Source organism: Diceros bicornis, chromosome 2 (genome assembly GCF_020826845.1).
Source record: "Diceros bicornis minor isolate mBicDic1 chromosome 2, mDicBic1.mat.cur, whole genome shotgun sequence".
In the NCBI taxonomy this organism is placed as follows: domain Eukaryota; kingdom Metazoa; phylum Chordata; class Mammalia; order Perissodactyla; family Rhinocerotidae; genus Diceros; species Diceros bicornis.
Window position 1 is genome coordinate 20,930,530 of NC_080741.1, and position 19,234 is coordinate 20,949,763.

Sequence of the window (19,234 nt, forward strand, 5' to 3'; positions counted from 1 at the left end):
ACTATGGAAAACAAGACGTAAAAATGGCGGGCAGGGAGCCTTTGGTGTTGAAATCTGGGAATGGTGACATCCACAAACCCAAGTTTCCAATCACAAAGTAGCCCTTCAGAAAGCTCCTAGATGTATGCAAGTTGTTTTTTTAAAGACAAACTAAAGAAACTGACCCTATTATAATAACCATAATCTATTTTATAAAGCGATAAGTCAGACAGCCAAGGGTGGACTGTAAGAGGAATTCTGTCATAACTTTACCTAAGAAATGTGATAAATACAATGCAAATAAATATGTTTTGGTTTACAATGTTCTGTTCTGAGGAAACGAGTTACAGAGTGTCTTTTACCCTAAGACTGAACTGATATTTTGGTTCGTACTATTACTAAACTTTGTCTTCCCTAAGCAAGATAATATACTTTAGCCTATTCAAGTTAAGCCTGTTTCTGTGTTTGTGTTAGGAGGAAACAACCAATGAGAGGGAAGCCTCCACTTCTCTTTTACATCCAACTCTACAATAAAAGCTTAGGTGAGTGTGGGTGTGTGTGTGGGGGGCGGTGTGTGTGTGTGTATGTTTGAGTGATGAGGAGCACAACTCAGATGGAACAACAGATCGGAACACTCCACCCATTATAAGAACATCATAAGAACAAGGAGCCTTGGTGATGAGGTGGGACTGATAATAGCTGACACATCCTCCCTGCTGATGATGTTCTGAGAACAGACTGAGACTCTGAATTCTCCATAGGAGCCTTGGTGGAGACTCAGAGGAGTCACTGACATCAAATCCGGTATGAAGTGTATCCATCCCAGAAAGAACATGCTGTTGGGAGATTGGAGGGCAGAGAAAATTGATGCCACTGCCTGTCTGGTCCACTGAATGCAATGCATAGGCCTATTTTCCTCTTTCTGAATATCTATATGAGTAGGCCACCTTTTCCTGTAAAGGGCCAGAAAGTAAATATTTTAGGTTTAGTGGGCTATATGGTCTCTGTTGCAACTACTCATCTCTACTGCTGTAGCACGAAAGCAGTGATAAACAATACGTAAATGAATGTGCGTAGTTGTATTCCAACAAAACTTTATTTACAGATCCAGCAGCAGATGGATTTGGCCTGCAGGCAATAATATGTCAACCCCAAAACTAAATCAATAGCTCCAGGTGGGTGAGTTAGGGAGGTATTAAAATAAACTGTTTCCCTAACTTGTAACACCTCTAGCTAATTCATGGGCCATCCAGACCTGCTCCATGTAGAAAGACACTTATAAATTCTAATGCAATCCTATTATGCAACCATATGGATGAATATGAGAAAGGAATATGAAAACATACTCATTTATAACTCCTTAAAACTTGATCAAATAATGCTTAAATGTAAAGTTTGTCATGTTTTTCCTATCAAGCATACATTTTCTACAATCACCTATTTGGTTCTGGCCTGCTATACATTATCCCAAGGATAATATTTTGTAAGTTGTTTCACATTATGTTTTTAAGATGCAGACTTGATGAAAAAGAGCAAATGGTCAAGGCATTACACTATTTTCTTTATGACCATAAGATGGCACCAAACTGTCACTTCTCAATTAATGGGCACTTCAGTATACTTAACATAGGGAAGGCCTTAATAGAAAATTGCTTTTAATATAGTTGAGTGGATTGGTATTTAAAAAAAAAAAAAAACTATTAAAAAGCAGATTGTGTTTTGAGTTCAAAAGCTGGAAATACTCAGAACCCAAAAATGGACCTCTAGGCTCGTGTAGAAAACTTTGCCCAATTTCCTGCACTGTGTACTGTTACTATTGTGAGATGTAGTTTCCACTCAGAGGTTTACTAAGTAGAACAACGCAATTATTGCTGAAGAAATAACGGTGATGGGGCAACCCTGATTTAGATACGAAAGGCAGTTTTGCCAGGCCTAAGAGCCATGGGGCCACCACAGAAATGTGGGCCTTGGCCAGGAAATCTGTCAGTTTGGCTAGACTTGAGCCAAAAGGGATAGGAATGGTGAAGTCAGGTGTATACAGTGACCTGTACATGAAACAATGTCTACCTGGAGCAGCTGTACAAACACAGGCAGTTACTATACTCACGTGTACACAGGAACATTGGCAGGTTTAGATTAGAAAAGAATTTATAAGGATCAAAATTAATGGGGCCAGCCCTGGTGGGCCTAGCGGTTAAGTTCAGCATGCTCTGCTTTGGTGGCCTGGGTTCGGTTCCCGGGTGTGGACCTACACCACTCATCTGTCAGTGGTCATGCTGTGGCAGTGGCTCACATACAAAAAGAGGAAGATTGGCAGCAGATGTTAGCTCAGGGCAAATCTTCCTCAGCAAAAAAAAAATGTTTAAAAAAGTAATGGCTGGGCCGGCCCCGTGGCTTAGCGGTTAAGTGCACACGCTCCGCTACTGGCGGCCCGGGTTTGGATCCCGGGCACACACCGACGCACCGCTTCTCCGGCCATGCTGAGGCCGCATCCCACATACAGCAACTAGAAGGATATGCAACTATGACATACAACTATCTACTGGGGCTTTGGGGGGGTGGGAAGGAGGAGGATTGGCAATAGATGTTAGCTCAGGGCCGGTCTTCCTCAGCAAAAAGAGAAAGATCAGCATGGATGTTAGCTCAGGGCTGACATTCCTCACAAAAAAAAAAAAAAAGTAATGGCTCAAATATTTTTCACTTTCCTCCTCAAACTTCACCACTTAAATTTATTTTGAATGACAAGATTATATCAAATTTCTGTCTAGATATCAATGAAGTGGCTTGGACTTAAATTTTTAATGCTTTCTAAAAAATAAAATCCCACAATTTTATGCCCAAACTTATGGCTGCATTTATTCTTAATAGTATTTACAAGAAACCATACTACACAAACACACACATCTTTAGAGCAATCTGAAGAGGCCATCCTGGTTGGCTCTTCACCTGGGCTTTGAAGAACAGGTAAAAAATCTGATTCTCAAAACTGAGGCAGAGGAAAAACAACTTCATGTTGAAGAAATACTGTCCAAAAAGACAATTAAGTAGATTGTGTTGCAACATTGTGTGGGATGTGAGGCTAGAAAGATCCAAGGAAGAATTACAAGTACAATGGAAAAGGAAATTAAAAAAAATTAACATTTTTTTCTACTTTTCTGCCATAAATTGTTTGGAGTAAGTAGCTATTTTCTACTGTTACTGGTATTCACTTATTGGGTTTCTACACACAGCAAACTTCAGCCTAAGCTATGCAGTTCTTTGCTATATATATTCTCTCACCTCTTGAGAGTGTCTTACTGCAAATATCAAGATGTGCTACCAATAATTCAGATCAGTGTTTTCCAGTCAGTAATCTTACTAACAGATTCATTTTGATAGCTCTATAACAAAGGAAGCTGAAATGTTATCTTTTCTCCCTACAATTTGAATTTATATAAGTGTTTGCTGTCTCTTAAGTAATAACTAAAGAAACTATTTTTAAAAAACATCTTATTCTGTCAAAACTGAGTTTACATTCATTTATTGCTTTACTTTTAGCAAAAAAAAAAATTGATGCTTATAACAAGAAATTATTTTCCTACTACATTACAATTAGTCAGTGATGGCTTTAAATGATTTTGTGCTAGAAACCTCGTCTAACATGCCCACTGGGAAATCTTAAGGACACCACAAACTTCATATTTCAAATCCCACTAAAGGCTGCTCAGCTTTGGTACTTCTCCCAACAGCTCTACTACGCAAGGCAGAAAGCCGGAAACTAACTGGGTTATCTTCCACATTTTCCTTTTCTCCTGTCTGGTCATGTCAATGCTATCTCTTAGAAGATAGAAATTCCAAGCCTTTCTCTCCACACTGACTACCACAGATCAATTAGTCCCTCTACCCCTTAAGCTTCTACAATTCTCTAATGAGTCTCCCTGTTTTGTCTTTACAATCCACCCTCTGTGCTTTTATCAGCATGTTACAAGACAAAAATCCAAACTCACATCACACTCTTGAAATCCTCCAGCATGCTACAAGTCAAATGTCTTTACCTTCACCACTAGGCTCCTGCCTATCTGTCCAACCCCTCACATTATAAACCTCCTGCCTTAACATCCCAAAACTCCATGTGGTTTTCATCTGTTCCTTGCAGCCCCTACCAACACCTCTGCAGAGGCTGTGCCATTTGGTTACAATGTCCTACTGCTTCTCTGCTGGAGATTCCTAACTTAAGGCTTGAATCAGATGCCACTAGTTCTAGGAAATTTCTTTGACAACTTCCTCCCATGAAGTTATTTCTCTCCTTCGGCTACTGTAGCATGTGGGGCAGCATTTACTACTGTACCAGATTATTTCACATTGGTCTCCAGAGTTAAGACTGAGAACTCCCTGAAGGCAAGATACTACCTCTTATTTCTTTATAAATCTAAACCTACAACAATATTTGCAGACTATTATATCTACATTAATATCAAGGACTGGTTAACTATTATCCATTATTAACAACCACCAACTCTGAAAACCAAAACCCAAAATAAGGTTGTCCAACAAGAGCCAACAGCCATGCCAAGTGCTAACTGAGCTCAAGAAAGCTTAATTATCAGAATGATCTGTTTGTCCAGTGACAAAGCAGTCAGGATTAATATTTATCCACACCATGTTTTAGTATGCAAATCAGCTACTGTTTGGACTGTAGTTTAGTCTAAAAAGGCATTTCAAAGATTTTCAAATGCCAGTGTCAAGGGAAATTTCCAGTAAAATGTGTGCTGGATTCATTTTAATGTATGTGTATTTTTTTTAAATAAATGTGCAAAGACCACTACTAACTTTCATGAAACAGCTTGTTAACAGTTACAGGCTCTGCTAACCCTGTCCATGAGCTCTTAAAGGGCAGGGATGCCATCACCTTTCTATTTCTAGCACACTCCAGCTACCAAACAAAGTTTAATGAATTGACAATCAATTCATCCAAGTTTTTGGGTGAGTCATATGTTGAAGTAAAATGCATAAGAATTGCCAAGTGACAAAGGCAGAAAGCAAGGTAAAGTTAATTAAAGTTCTTAGATATGCTATTTATTGTTTGCCACCAATTCATTTCACTGAGAAACTTTTTTTTTTTTTTAAGAAAAGAAACTGGGCCGGCCCCGTGGCTTAGCGGTTAAGTGCATACTCTCCGCTGCTGGCGGCCCGGGTTCGGATCCCGGGCGTGCACCGACGCACCGCTTCTCCGGCCATGCTGAGGCCGCATCCCACATACAGCAACTAGAAGGATGTGCAGCTATGACGTATAACTATCTACTGTGGCTTTGGGGGGAAAAAATAAATAAATAAAATCTTTAAAAAGAAAAGAAACTATTTTGAGTATGGCCAAGACTCACTCTCTTTATGTCCTATATAAAAGAGATCAAAACTTAAAGCGATTTCAGAAAGACTACCAATGTAAAAGATGTACCTTCCATGGGTATGAAAGGTAAAAAAATATGTTGTATCTTTGTGAGCGTGGTTACTGCTATTAAATAAAGCCTGTATCCTGAGGAGGAGGGCAGGGGGTAGGTTGCCTGGTTTCATTTTGTTTCATCTCTGGGTCACGCAATGCCCAGTACAAATATTAGAGAACACGCTAAGCCTTCTCTGCAGCCAGTTTTAATCATTTGAGAAATGTCTACCTAACTGGTGAATTATTTCAAGTTCCGTTCTTTTCTTCCCTGATGTTTAATCACTTTGGGGCCAAATAACTTCATCAGGTAGTCTAACAGGGAAAAATCTAATAAGTTAGTATTGTTAGGGACTGCAGCAAGTCCTAATGCTAGGAAATGGGGTAAAACTTTAAAATTTAGATACTAGCACATTTCAATTATCCATGCTAATTTGGAAAATATACTATGGAAGATATATATACAAATACTCTAATTTGGTGTTATACTATGGAAAATTGAAACCTGAATGTCTGTACTGTACATTTCACTTCTTTTTAAATCACAGATTCTATGCACTATAAGTACTGCCTAATTTCTCTATCTTCAATATCCATATGATTTTAATGTTAACAGTCCCAACTGGAAGGTCATTTACTTATGAAATCTTTTTTTTCTTTTGGTTCAAAAACTGAACGAAAGGATAGGCACATTTATTTCATACAAGTCCTACTCTGAACCTAAAACGCAAAGCAGAAGATTGACGTGCACTTAAGATGTATTTCAAGTCTTTGTAACAAAAGAAAAATCATTACAAAATTTAGTTATGAGATATCACGTCACTAAAGATAAAATTGATTAGACAATGGCTTCTATGTTCCATCTAATGAGATGGAACAATGTACATCTGACTATTGAGCCTTAAAGGGTAAAGCAGAATAAACTGCAGATATCTCAGCTCTTTACACTCCACTATTTCAGTAACCAGGACTCAAACAATAGATATTTTCCCTATCATTAACAACAATATTTCAGTGCTAATACTGGCAGTTTAATATTGGTGACAAAAAGTAGAGAATGATTTATCCTGACAGTTTAAAAAACGGAGAATAATCATAAAATACAAACTCACTAACTTCAAGAAGAATTAAACATGCCAGAATTTGAGACTTGTTTCTGTTTCAGAGAGAAATATTCAACAGGAAATCGATTTCTAATTTTGAATTTCTGGCCCAAATTTGCTGCACAATCAAAACAAATTACCTACACCTCATCAAGCTATTATAAAAACTGATGGCATTACAAGAGCAAATCCGTATATTTCTCTAGGATGCCCAATGAAACACAGAGGGCAGAGAACAAATGATGGAAGTAGGAGAAGGGACAGACTCAGAGTTGTGCTGCAATCTAGGCCAAAGAAGCTATAGATACTTGACGAGCAAGGCCAGCACAGAATCGTCCACGTACACTCTGGTTCTGAAACCATCTGTTTGGGGTTGGGGCTTTTTTATTCTGTAATTATAGCACTCTATACTTCCTAAGAAAGATGCTTAAACACGTAAGACATTAAAATTAATAAAATTCAGTTATTCAGTTGAGGTACTTGGATTTATATTAAGAGGATAACAAAATGATATTTGACAAAGTATGCATTTATATTTAACTCAAAAAGGAGGCATAACACGTTAATAATTTGTTATAAATTTCAGCCCAATCAGTCTTAAATATTTTTGACTCTATGACTAAGTGTTAATACAGACATGGCTACCCTAACTAGAATGCTACTTGATAGCCCTCTATTAATTTTGCTAGACCAAAGACTCAGACCTAAAAAAAAAAAAAGCAACCATTTACACTTACTAAGAAAAGCAAACATTTACTTCAAATTGCAGTATAGGCTTTTCAATCACAAAAAGAAAGAAAAGAACAGTGATCTGACAGTGGTCATATCCTGTGCAAAAAACTTGAGATACAAAAATGGTAACACAAGGTATCTGAGCTGCTTACATTGCAGGAAAAAGGAAATACAGTAGCTGAAATATGGCACTCCTGGGAATCAACTTCTAAACCAAATAGAATGCCTTTGAAATGATTAAATTTATTTGTGTATTAGTAAGAAAGCCCATCACCATAAATAGTACAATATTTAAAAATAAAAAAAAATATTTATATCTATCTAAGATAGATAGTGTATTTGTATTGTTAGACCTCTTTAAGTGCGAAGGTGGTTCAGGTTTGACCCTTTTTTTTTTTTAAATTAAATAACTGCCCATATGCTTTATAAAGTTCCACTCAATTGCAAAAGCCAATGTAAATCAAGGAATATGTTATCAAAGTTGCATAATTTCATTTGGGACTGCCAGCAGGTTAAAGTCTCAAATCAAATCTTTAACAGTAATGCTCATTTTTGTCAATGAAAAGTTAAAAAGTTCTCAAATCTTCATTATCCTCTTGAACTTGCCCTTCTAAATGGTCCTCAGACTGCAATTCCTAGTTTGCAAATAAAAGAATGCAATATGCATCATACTTCAAGAAAAGACGATGATGTCGAACTAACATGCTTCTGGATCTTTTCCCTGCTCCTTTCAACCTTCTTTATAATTTCAGCCACTATGCACACTGACGAGGTGAGACCCAAAAGAAACAGCAGATCTACAAGAGAAAATAAGTTGGGTTTTACAATTCTTTGAAACTTAAAGTTGCAAAGCTTAATATCTTACTTTTTTATAGCATTTTACCAGTTTTTTAAATACATAAATGGTTGCACAACCATTCCATGAGGTAGACACAATCAGCCTCAGTTTAAAAGTAAGGAAAGTAAGATGCAAAGGTATTAAATGACTTATTGAAATCACAAAGCTAGGCAAGGCAGCAGCCAGAGAACGAGAGTCCAAGTCCTCTGACTACTTTCCCCGAACCATAACCTCATAAGCATAACTTTTAACAGTAACACAAACTAGAGTTTTCTATTTAATAGATCAGTGATAACTAACCTGACTGAAAATGCCTATCTGAAGACTACTTAGAAATTTGCATCTATTCCATTTGAAAGCCTAGAAGAACTCATCATTTAAAGACCATATCTTTACAAAAGTATCCACGCTATCTCATTCTTATTTACTGCTTGAAAAATTGCAGCTGTCTCCTTAAAACTCCATTTTTTTTAAAGAGGAAGGAATGTGAATATGAAATTATTGAAATGAAACTAGGTAAACTTTAACTTAAAAAATACAGTAAAGCCATATAACTTATTTTCATAAATATCCAAATTAACTTAAAAACCCAAGAATTAAAAGTAGTATTACCATAAAAATACATCAGTCCTCATATTTACATAAGAAGATTAATTTTAAATGTACTGTATCATAATACATTTAATGTATAGTACATGAAAGAATATGTCTATCTCCGACATAATAAAATTTCCTGCTTTTAGGGTCAGGCTGTTATTTCATAAAAGAAGAATATGCAAATTAGCAAGTAAGAATAGTGAAATATTAGTTTATCAAAAATGTAATTTTAAAGAAGAGCAATTTGGGGGTCAGCCTGGCAGTGTAGCGGTTAAGTTTGCACGTTCCACTTCGGCGGCCCAGGGTTCACCAGTTCGGATCCTGGGCGTGCATCTACTCACCGCTCATCAAGCCATGGGGAAGCAGCGTCCCACACAAAAGAGCTACAACTCTACAACTATGTACTGGGGCTTTGGGGAGAAAAAAGGAAAAAAAAAAAAAGGAAGATTGGCAACAGATGTTAGCACAGGGCCAAGCTTCCTCAAAAAAAAAAAAGTAAGAGCAATTTGGTTTTCAGTGAGCTTAAATTTAGTTTTTTCTTCATACAAGATTGAAAAGTTATAAACTACAGTTACTCTATAACAAGTTTTGATTTGCTCTATTTCAGAATCAACAAATACAATTTTGACAATCGATAACCTATAAAAAAATTAAAGAGAAAAAGTTACCAAAAAAATTTAAAAACCTAGAGTTAGAGTGACTCCCCTAAACTTCTCCAAATGAAAAAAGTAGAGCACACTCCTTTTTCACATCAAGTCAATCACTTTTCTTATTTCACTTTTTAAAAGAAAAATCTTGTTAGAACAAATTCATTAGATAATACTTACAACAATTCATCTAAAATACATAAATACATATCATTTTTTTTACCCAGTATACTTAGGCTCTCGGTCTGAAAAACTTTCTGGAGTGGAGGAAAGTAAATAACTAATAATTGTCCCATGATGGATCCAAGAACTGCATAGCAAAACATTTTATTACTGCAGAGTCCAATCTCAAACACAGACTTGGTCTGTTGGCAGAGCAGAGAGTTCAATTATTACTCCTTGTTCATGGAAACAACTTCTTTATTATTACATTCACCTCCAATTTTTAATAAGCTGAACTGAATTATACAATAGCAGTACCATGAAATCTCTTACTTCAACTATTATTTTGGAATAATTCAGATGGAATAAGGGTAAATTTTAAAGCAGCTTCTCTTTATCAAGAAAAGGCCTTTAAAAGAGCAATGTTATAAAAAATAAATTAAAAAAATAGAAAGAAAACACTGTAGCATTCCAAAATATAAGGAACTTTATTTATATATGATTATTTTACTAAATCATTTCTATCCATTCATTAAGGTAGATAATCTATAAAACTTTCTTGAAGAATGTACCTCGTTATGTGTGTACTGAAAAAGTAAAACTGCCTTTCACAAAACAAAAAATTAATACTATAGCACTTCTTCAAAAATTAGCCTAAATGAGTGACAATTCACTGTACTTGGAAAGTTCTAGCATGGCAAATGGTAACAGATATAGTTGAGGATTCATAAGGTGCTCTAAAATTGAAATGAATAGTCAAGCCTCAAACGGAACTAGTTTTCAAGAACAATATGCTCTGAAAAAGTATCACTAGGTTCTAGCCCATTATTTTCTATCAAAGCACAAAATCCATCAAGAAAAGGCAATCACACCTTAAGATATAATATGGGAATAAATGCAAATTTAAAATGTCCTAAGCTTTGACATACTGGCAGAAGTAATGGAAAAAAATTAATAGGCACAAAATTGTTCTTGTACTTCCAACAATACTTTCTTATAAAATGAGACTAATACTATCTTAACAGAACCCACGAGATTTGTCCTACGCTCAGATAATGTTAACTTGAACATTAGCTATAGGATATAGCTACAGATGATAAGAGAATGGAAAGAAGCAAGATCAAGCAACGACATCTGCGATTTACTGTGATATTCTGGTCAAAGCTAAGGCTTTTCTTCACAAATGCACCATCCCCATTTTGACATGCTTGTAGGCATGCTGTATCCGGGGCTACAAAATCAAGTGAAGCTGAAAACCCATAATCCTTGCCTACTTACAATTAGACGGTGCTCTACCCAATTGAATCAGTCAGCTAAGATCACCTAAGCATACCTGGGATCTGGAACTTAGTGCGTTGAACATGTCGAAAAACACAAAGCATGTGAAAGTCATTGTTGTGTCTCGAGGTGTTATCACATTGTCTCGTAGCTGTCAAGATGAAAATATTATTTTCAGTGGCTGAATTTAACGGACAAATACTGCATGCTTTAAAAAGGTTAATATTTTCTTTCTATTAGGATGAACCAGCTTTAGTCTCTAAGACATAAAACATACAAGCTACCTAAATTTCTTATATGCCATTTAAATAAGTCACTCTATGAATAGCGTAGTCTACATAAAGGAAAAAGTCTTCTCACAAACCATATATCGGATATTAAAACAACCTAGTTTTTTGATGACTAAAGTAGCCATATTAAAGACTCAGATTTTCTAACTTCTCAAATTTTTATATACTAATTGTTTATTGTATATCTGATACGTCTCTGCAGATTTAAATTATTCTAATGACTCAGGAATTCTATTAACCCATAAAGACTGAAATCAAACTATTTTTAAATGATTTCATTGTATTTTTCAAAGAGCTCTCCTAACGCTCCAGCCTTCACGTAACACACCAAAATAACTGAGTCCTATCATACAGAATGCCTATTAACAAAGCAGCTTATCCAGTGAATATACCTCCCGCCAGAAGACAAACAAGGTCCCACAGACAATGATTATTGATGAAACAAGTATTTTAAGTATCAGGTTTTTGGTCAAAATGCTGTCCTTCCAGTTGCGTGGAGGTTTACGAATGACATCTTTATCCACTGGTTCTACTCCAAGGCTTTAAAACAAACAGAAAATTGAATTAATTTTAAGTTTTAAGGTTTGGATTTGTGACTTTCACAACCTCGTTAACCTCAATTATCCAGGAAACCAAATGCTTTCTTATGGAAACAAAACACTGAATCATAAAGAAAACCTTCCCTATGAGTACTTGAAAATAACCACGGATTTTATCACTCTTTCCTCTTTTTCTCTTATTTATTTGGCACAGTTTGATAGAAATTTGAGAGTCATCTTTCAAAAAATTGTCCAATTTCATTTACATATAAAGTTTACTTATTTCAAATATGACCTGAAATACATGATGTACCAATTGGACTTTGAAGTATTTTTCATGCAAGGAGGTTTCGACTAGAATAATTTGTTGTAATGGCCACTGACATGTATCCCTCAACTACTCTTTGCATTGGGAAACAGTATCCATGGTCCCATTATTAAAAAGAAAATACTTAGATGCTTAGATTCTCTAATATTTTCCCAAAGTCTCTAAAATTGACAACAGAACCTAAACTAACAGCAATAACACTAAACTCAGAAATTTCTCCATTACATCTCAGTCTTAGAAACAAAAAACTTACTTCCTGAGGACAAGGACTACACCTGTTTCCCAATCTGTTCTCAACTTAAGGCAGGGCATCTAACACAGTGTAAAGGCACAGACCCATAACGCACAAATAAGCACTCAAAAAGAACAAATGACATGCACACATCACACAATTTATAACATACATGTTGCTGCAAAGATTTCCAATGCTATCCATGAATGAAGTCTTAAAACTTAATTTTCAGAATATCACACCTTTCTTGTCTTTCTAGTTTATACATGAAAAAAATCTTTTACCTCTGAGCTGGAGGTCCATCCATAATAATATTGATCCACAATATCTGCATGGCATTGAGAGGATTAGGAAAGTTCATTAATGTAGCCAATGAGATTAAAGTTAATGCTGCTATACTCCTGTTGAAAAAAGAAAGTCATTAAAAAAAATCTGTCAGCAGAGTATAATTCTTACTAATTTTATGATATCATTTTTTTAGCATTTAAAAATCTGATGTTACTACTGTGCTTTTTTAAAGGAAGCCTATATTTTCAAGTAACCTATGCTTCATTCATGTGAACATTGTGAAGCTATGAGTTAATTCTTAACGATCCATAGTATTTTAATAATAAAAGATTTTCAAGATGTTTAGATAACAACAACAGAGAAAGATTTTTAAAATTGAGTTCAGAATAGCTGTTGTTACATAACAGTTAACAGTTTCGATGACATTTTGGTAACTGTTTCTTGACTACAGAAAAGCCCTTCAACTTTTGGAAAAAGATACTAAGAGGAAACACTAAGATCTGACGTTTCTTTCTTAGTTATTTCAGGAGCTATTAAATAAAACACAAGGTTTATATATTTTGATGATAATATAGATATCTAATTATCACATTTAGAACCAAAACAGTTATCATGCCATTTTAAATTTTAAGATAGAATTAATTTTCATTTTGGAAAACTTACATATGAACAACAGTCAGAAAGAGCCCAGAAGCTTCTAGGCATTCTCCCTGAATTCTAATTTTCATATAATTTATCTATAAGACCCATGGTGACAAACTTCTTGTAAACTTACGTGCTCAGTTGGAATCTAACAAAATTTTTAATGTTATTATAAATCCCTTTACCCTCTTCAATTGCAGACCTGAAATTTAAAAACAAAATTAAGTAAGAAAATATTATCACACAAAAATAAAGATATATCCATACTAACATACTGTGGAGCTAATTTTGAAAACAAATTTCCAACTGATATAACATACACATCACTAAAAGAATCTATTATTTTCTCCAAATAATTAAGATTAGAAAAAATTACGAAAACATTATTCTAGCAAGGAATTAAAGTCAAGCCTGCTAACCTCTACCTAAACTAATTTCATTATACAACATTAAAATTCTTATTCTTAAGAAGATATTTCAACATTAAAATAATATATTGTCTTTCTACAAGACAATACTACACACTTATAATACTAAAATAATGATCTTCTTTACCCCTCCAAGTTTATTTTTCTTAAAGGTATAAGATGCATGCATGGTAAGGGGTTAAATTAATGTATGTCAGGAATTAAGTGAGATAAGAACTATAGAATTTATGCTATCTGTTGCTCCTACACACAGATATATGTTGTAGTAGAATTATATAAAGAATATGGTTTACAAAGATTCATGTTAATTCTCTCATTCATTAGGCTGAATCTAGGAAAGTATGTGTTTTTAAAACAACTTCCCCTTTCTTCCAAGATTTCTATACAATTCTAAGAATGGAAAGAAAAAAGTCTTACATCCTTACAAGAGCTTGGCAATTCTGAGTCCTGAGCTCCCACATGCTCCACCTTAGTCCACAATGGGTTCATGAAGCACGTAATTAGCACATATCACTGAACTGAGTAAGACTCAGGTCATTCAATAGGTGATTATCAAAAAACTGGATTCAAGTGACCCCCACCTGATCACTGTAAAACTGACACCACCAGGTATTACATAAGAATCTTAAATCAATTACAAACTGTGGCTGAAACAGACAAAGCTATTCAAACTTAATAAATTGTCATTGACAACATGAACAAATAATGACATAACGAAATAGGTACGGATGAGAACTTGATTATCTTATTGTAAGGCCATGCACACGCACATTTCTGAGCCTAAATTTAACTAGAATAAAGGCCCCATGAAGGTCAGCTGCTGTACTACTACACTAGCGGCCAGAAAGATATGACACTTGGCTAGCACTCGGTAAATATTTCTTAGATGAATGGCCCTGCCACTTATGAAGTCCTTTCCATTCCATACAAATAATTTTCTCCAAAACTACACACTAGGCCATAAAACAAGATTAATTAACCTAGTAAAATAGTTCATCCAATGTTTAAATACTGCCAATTCTTTTCCAGTTGAATTGTCTGGGATGGGAGAAGATTTTCTGAGGCACATTCACTGAAACAAAACTTACATTATGGTTTGGAAATCATCATCCACCAGGATCATGTCTGCTGCCTCTTTGCAAACATCTGTGCCGGTCTGACCCATTGCCACTCCAATGTCTGCAGCCTTTAGAGCAACTGCATCATTTACTCCATCTCCTGTCATGGCTACAACTGACCCATTCTTCTGTAGAGACTGGAGTGGGGGAGGGGAGAAGGAGAGGAGGGAGGAATTCTGATAAAAATGTTGCTTCCAGACAGACAAAGGGATAAACAAGTCTTCTCTATTTTTTTCACAAAAATCAAGCTTGGAAATAATATAGACTACCAATTTTTCAATAAACATCAATATATGGAGGTCTTAAAACAAAGCTTAGAAAAAGATGCTATTAACAGTCACATGTGTGAGAACTATATGTCTCAAGTCTGATCTAAAGTCAACTACACAGTGGTTCTCAGGGGCAATTTTACCACCTAGGGGACATCTGGCAGTGTGTGAAGACATTTTTGATCGTCATGACTTGGGGGATGCTACTGGCATCTAGAAGGTGGGGGTCAGGGATGCTGCTAAACATCCTACAATTCATAGGACAGCCCCTCACAATGAAGAATTATTCAGTCCAAAATGTCAACAGCACTAAGATTGAGAAACTCGGAACTAATACAATGGAGGACTATCATGATTAATAACTGAAGTCCACTAAATAATGAATACTATGTCAGCTGCTTTATATACATCTGACTAATTAATACAAATAACATAGCCTTTTAAACACTGTTCACACTCATAACATTTTTTACTTCTTGCTCTATTTATTCAGTTTCTAATTTGGCTATGGACTCCTGTCAGAACATACTCCTACACTGTTCAATTGTTTAAAGGATGTATTTGCAGATATTTCATTAAAGTTTTCTTCTACATATTCCTTTGCTAACTAAATTCTCTATTAGTGTTTCCATTTCAGGCTCTAAGAAGAAGAAAAATCACCTGTTTTGCTTCACTATACTTCTGACATTAATGCTTTATCAATACTATCAATACAACCAATAGTAATGCAAACATAACGAAAGACAAGAAGTAGCTTTTTGAATATAGAGATAAAACAATCTGATTCTTAGAGACCCACCTTAATAATTTTCATCTTGTGCCTTGGACTAGCTCTGTAAAATACTGCAACCTGTTAAAACACAGGATACGCTAAAAATCTTCAATGTTAAGAAATATCAGAATAACCTATGCACTTATAACTAACAATTTTTTTAAATTATCAATTTAAACATTTAATCTGCCACAGAGATCAAGCTTAACAATATGCCATGTTTGTTAAGACACTCATATGACACGGTCATTTCAAACTTGACCAAAGGTACTACAGGAAATATACAATCTAAATAAGTTATTCAATTTATCCCATTATGTTTAAGCTCTGAAGAGAAAATGGCCTTACTCTTGAAATGTTTCAGAGACGGATGAAGGAAAAGCTCTCTCTTGCATCTGTTTCCTCATGACACTGGCATACAACTAAAACAGTTTTTTCCCTTTGTTCTGTCTTCAGGAGAGACAAAGAACAGCTGTTCCTCAGTGTCTGTAGAGTCTTTTTTTTTTTTTTTTTTTAAACAGTGTCAGTGTCTGCTTTTTCTCTTTTATTCAGGTTAATTCATTAGGCTCTCCTCCATTATATCTCCAACTGCTTATATGATCTTATCTCTCCAACTCGTATATTTAATCGCTTTTTCTGATCTGATCTTCTGGTCTCCTGAAACCCTTTCACTGTACCTCAAAGTCAGTCATCAACAAAATCCCCTGTATCCTCCACTCTTTTCCACATTACCCTAACCTAATTTTTCCACAAAACACGGGCCATACCTACAGTCCACTCAAAGAGTACCACCAGGAGAGCCTAGAGGGAGGTAAGTGTCCTCCATTCTCTTTATTCATAAAACTTCAGTTTTGAATGTCACATGAGACTACACTTCCCTCTAAATTCAGGTATTCACTGCTCCAGAGGTCACTCCCCCATGTTTCACAAAGATTTTAACTTCTGTCTCACTGTCACCCTCTCCAACAACACTTCCAAGTCATGGTGATTTTACCATCCACATAACACACCACTCTCTTTCCTACTATCCTAGAGGGTTAGTTCATACTAGTTTTCTGTCCTCATATTTCCAGTTTATCCCCTTCTCCAATCTCACTCTCAACTGACAACCTTGTTTCCTGCTTCAAAGAAAACAGAATCAGAAGAGAATTTCCACAATTTCCACTATCCAGTATTTGTATCCATGCACTATCCTTTTCTTCTCTCCTTTTACTACAGATGAACTGAATATGCTTCTAGTGAAGATCAAATATTCCACCTTCTTACCTATTTAAGATCACTGCTCCAGAAATTCTCCCCCCTTACATCAAAATTTTCTCCTCGCTGCTGCATCTTTAACATCAGTATACAAATATGTTGGTATTCCATCAATTTAAATAAAACAAAAATTTCCCCTTTCACCTGCCACCCTTCCCCTTCTCTTCATAGCAAAACCCCTCTAGGGAGTTGCCTACACTTGCCATCTCGCATTTCTCCCTTCCCATTCTCTCCTGAATCCATCCCAATCAGGTTGTTACCACCACCTCTGCACTGAAACCCCTATTCAAGAGTACCAAAGACCTCCCCACATTGCTAACACCAATAGTCATATCTTATCTGACTTAACCTCTCAGCAGCACCCTAACATAGCTGATATAACTCCCTCCTCCTCAAACACCTTCTTCTCTTGGCTTCCATGACCACCCTATACTCTCCTGGTCTTCCTCCTACCTTTCTGGCTGCTCCTCTTGTGCAGGTTCCTCCAGACCTCCCTGAAGTCTGAATGCTGGAATATTCCAGGAGTCAGTCCTTGGACTCTTCTCTATAAGAGGTCTAAGAATCCCCTATCTCTCCCTAGGTGATCTCATCCAAATAAAGATTTGGATTTTATTTATATGTATTTTTATCTCCAGCCCAGAACATCTTTTCTGAAATCCAGATACATGCAACTAATCCACCGACCTACTCCAGATTTCCTCTTGGATGTCTCATCTCAGACTTAAACATATCCCAAACTGAACCCCTATAATTTCCAAAAAAATGTGCTCCTTCACATCCGCTGCTAATGGCAAGTACATCTTTGCAGTAGCTCAGGCTCTAAATTTTGGGAGCCATTCTTGATTCCTGCTTTTTTCTCACATGCCACCAGCAGTTTGACAGCAAATCCCATTGGCTCCATCCTCAAACATACCCAGAATTCAACCCCCTTAATCTGAATTCACTGCCAACACCCTGGGCCAATATCTCTGAACTGACTTTCTTATTTCTGCCCTTGCCTCCTGCAGTCTCTTCTCAACACAGTGGCCAGAATGAAACTGTTAAAACAGAAGTCAGATCACATCTGTCCTCTGCTCAAAACTCTCTGATGACTTCCCATCTCCCTCAGAATGAGTGCCAAAGTCTTTTATTATCTACCAAGTTCCGTATGAAGTACATGTCCCCTCCCGTCATTAACATTTTCCCAGGTGAGCTGCACTGGCCTCCTCACTGTTCCTGAAACGTGCCAGGCAGGCTCGCCTCAAGGCCTTTGCCCCTGTGTTCCCTTGGTCTGGGGTCCTACTCCCTCAGATTTCATATGGCCCGCCCCTTGTGTCAAATAGTACCTTCTCAGTGAGGCCTTTCCTAGTCATGTTATCTAAAAATTTCAATCTCCCTCTTCAATCTTTCATATCTCTCTTTCCTGCTTTTTTCGGTGTTCTTTAGCACTTATCTAACATAATACATATTTACTTATCTTAGACTAAAAGCTCCATGAAGGCGGAGAATTTTGCCCTGTTCCTCTAGTGCTCTATAAATACATATAAAATGAATGAATAAATCTAAGTACCATGGTAAAGACTGTTCTCAGGTTCTCTCCTAATTTTAATAAAAGTCTAAAACAAAAGAGAATTACATTCTTAGGCAAATGACTCAGTTTAATTATAATATCACATTACTGATTATCCCTAGGTTCTCTAGATAACCATGAATCACACAACTCATATTGGGAGAATATTCTTCCTTCAAAAAATGTTCAAAAATCCATTCAGAAACTTTAGTGTGTCTTATAAAGCACTAAACTACACATGTATTTAAAGTATACTGGTTACCTTCTAAGTGGAAATTCTACATTACTGCAGAAATTAATCATGTAGCACACAGCACCGAAGTACAAGAGTGTTTAGCAAAAGCTGCAGATCTTACAGAATATTTAAATAAAAGGCTAATTACAAATACTCAGGTTATATAGAGTAAACTTTTGCCTTTGTTCTCCTGCAAATCATTTGAACCACTGCAAATCACTCCTTTATAGCCACTACGGGTTATCACCAACAACAGCAGTGAGGATGACAAGCCAATTGCTGGACTGAAAGCATAGTTCTTTTGTAGAATAACAACTTATTTGGCATGCATCCAGTACACCTATTACTTGATATGAGATTTTAGCATTTCAGAGCTGTGATGGCAACTCAAAAATAAGAGCAGCTGCTTTAAGACTAAGCAGATCTCAATGCAGAGCTGAAGACTCACTTGGTGTCTTACACGTGATACATAAGATTGCACAGAGTAAAATCTGTTCTTAAAACACAAAGATGAGCAGGTCAATTTTTTAGTTGA

General features: G+C 36.0%; 1 protein-coding gene across 5 annotated transcripts in view; it reads right to left on the reverse strand.

Moving 5' to 3' along the window:
* The window catches only part of ATP2C1 (ATPase secretory pathway Ca2+ transporting 1), a 144,512-nt gene that overhangs the window by 8,806 nt on the left and 116,472 nt on the right, over positions 1–19,234 (reverse strand). For all 5 annotated transcript variants that reach the window (XM_058553233.1, XM_058553200.1, XM_058553224.1 and 2 more), the window contains 8 exons: positions 15,686–15,736; positions 14,588–14,754; positions 13,205–13,273; positions 12,426–12,542; positions 11,435–11,582; positions 10,808–10,903; positions 9,536–9,677; positions 7,903–8,027 (listed from right to left, as the gene is read on the reverse strand). In XM_058553233.1, coding sequence (XP_058409216.1) covers positions 7,903–8,027; positions 9,536–9,677; positions 10,808–10,903; positions 11,435–11,582; positions 12,426–12,542; positions 13,205–13,273; positions 14,588–14,754; positions 15,686–15,736 — 915 coding nt within the window. The remainder of the gene's footprint in view (positions 1–7,902; positions 8,028–9,535; positions 9,678–10,807; positions 10,904–11,434; positions 11,583–12,425; positions 12,543–13,204; positions 13,274–14,587; positions 14,755–15,685; positions 15,737–19,234) is intronic.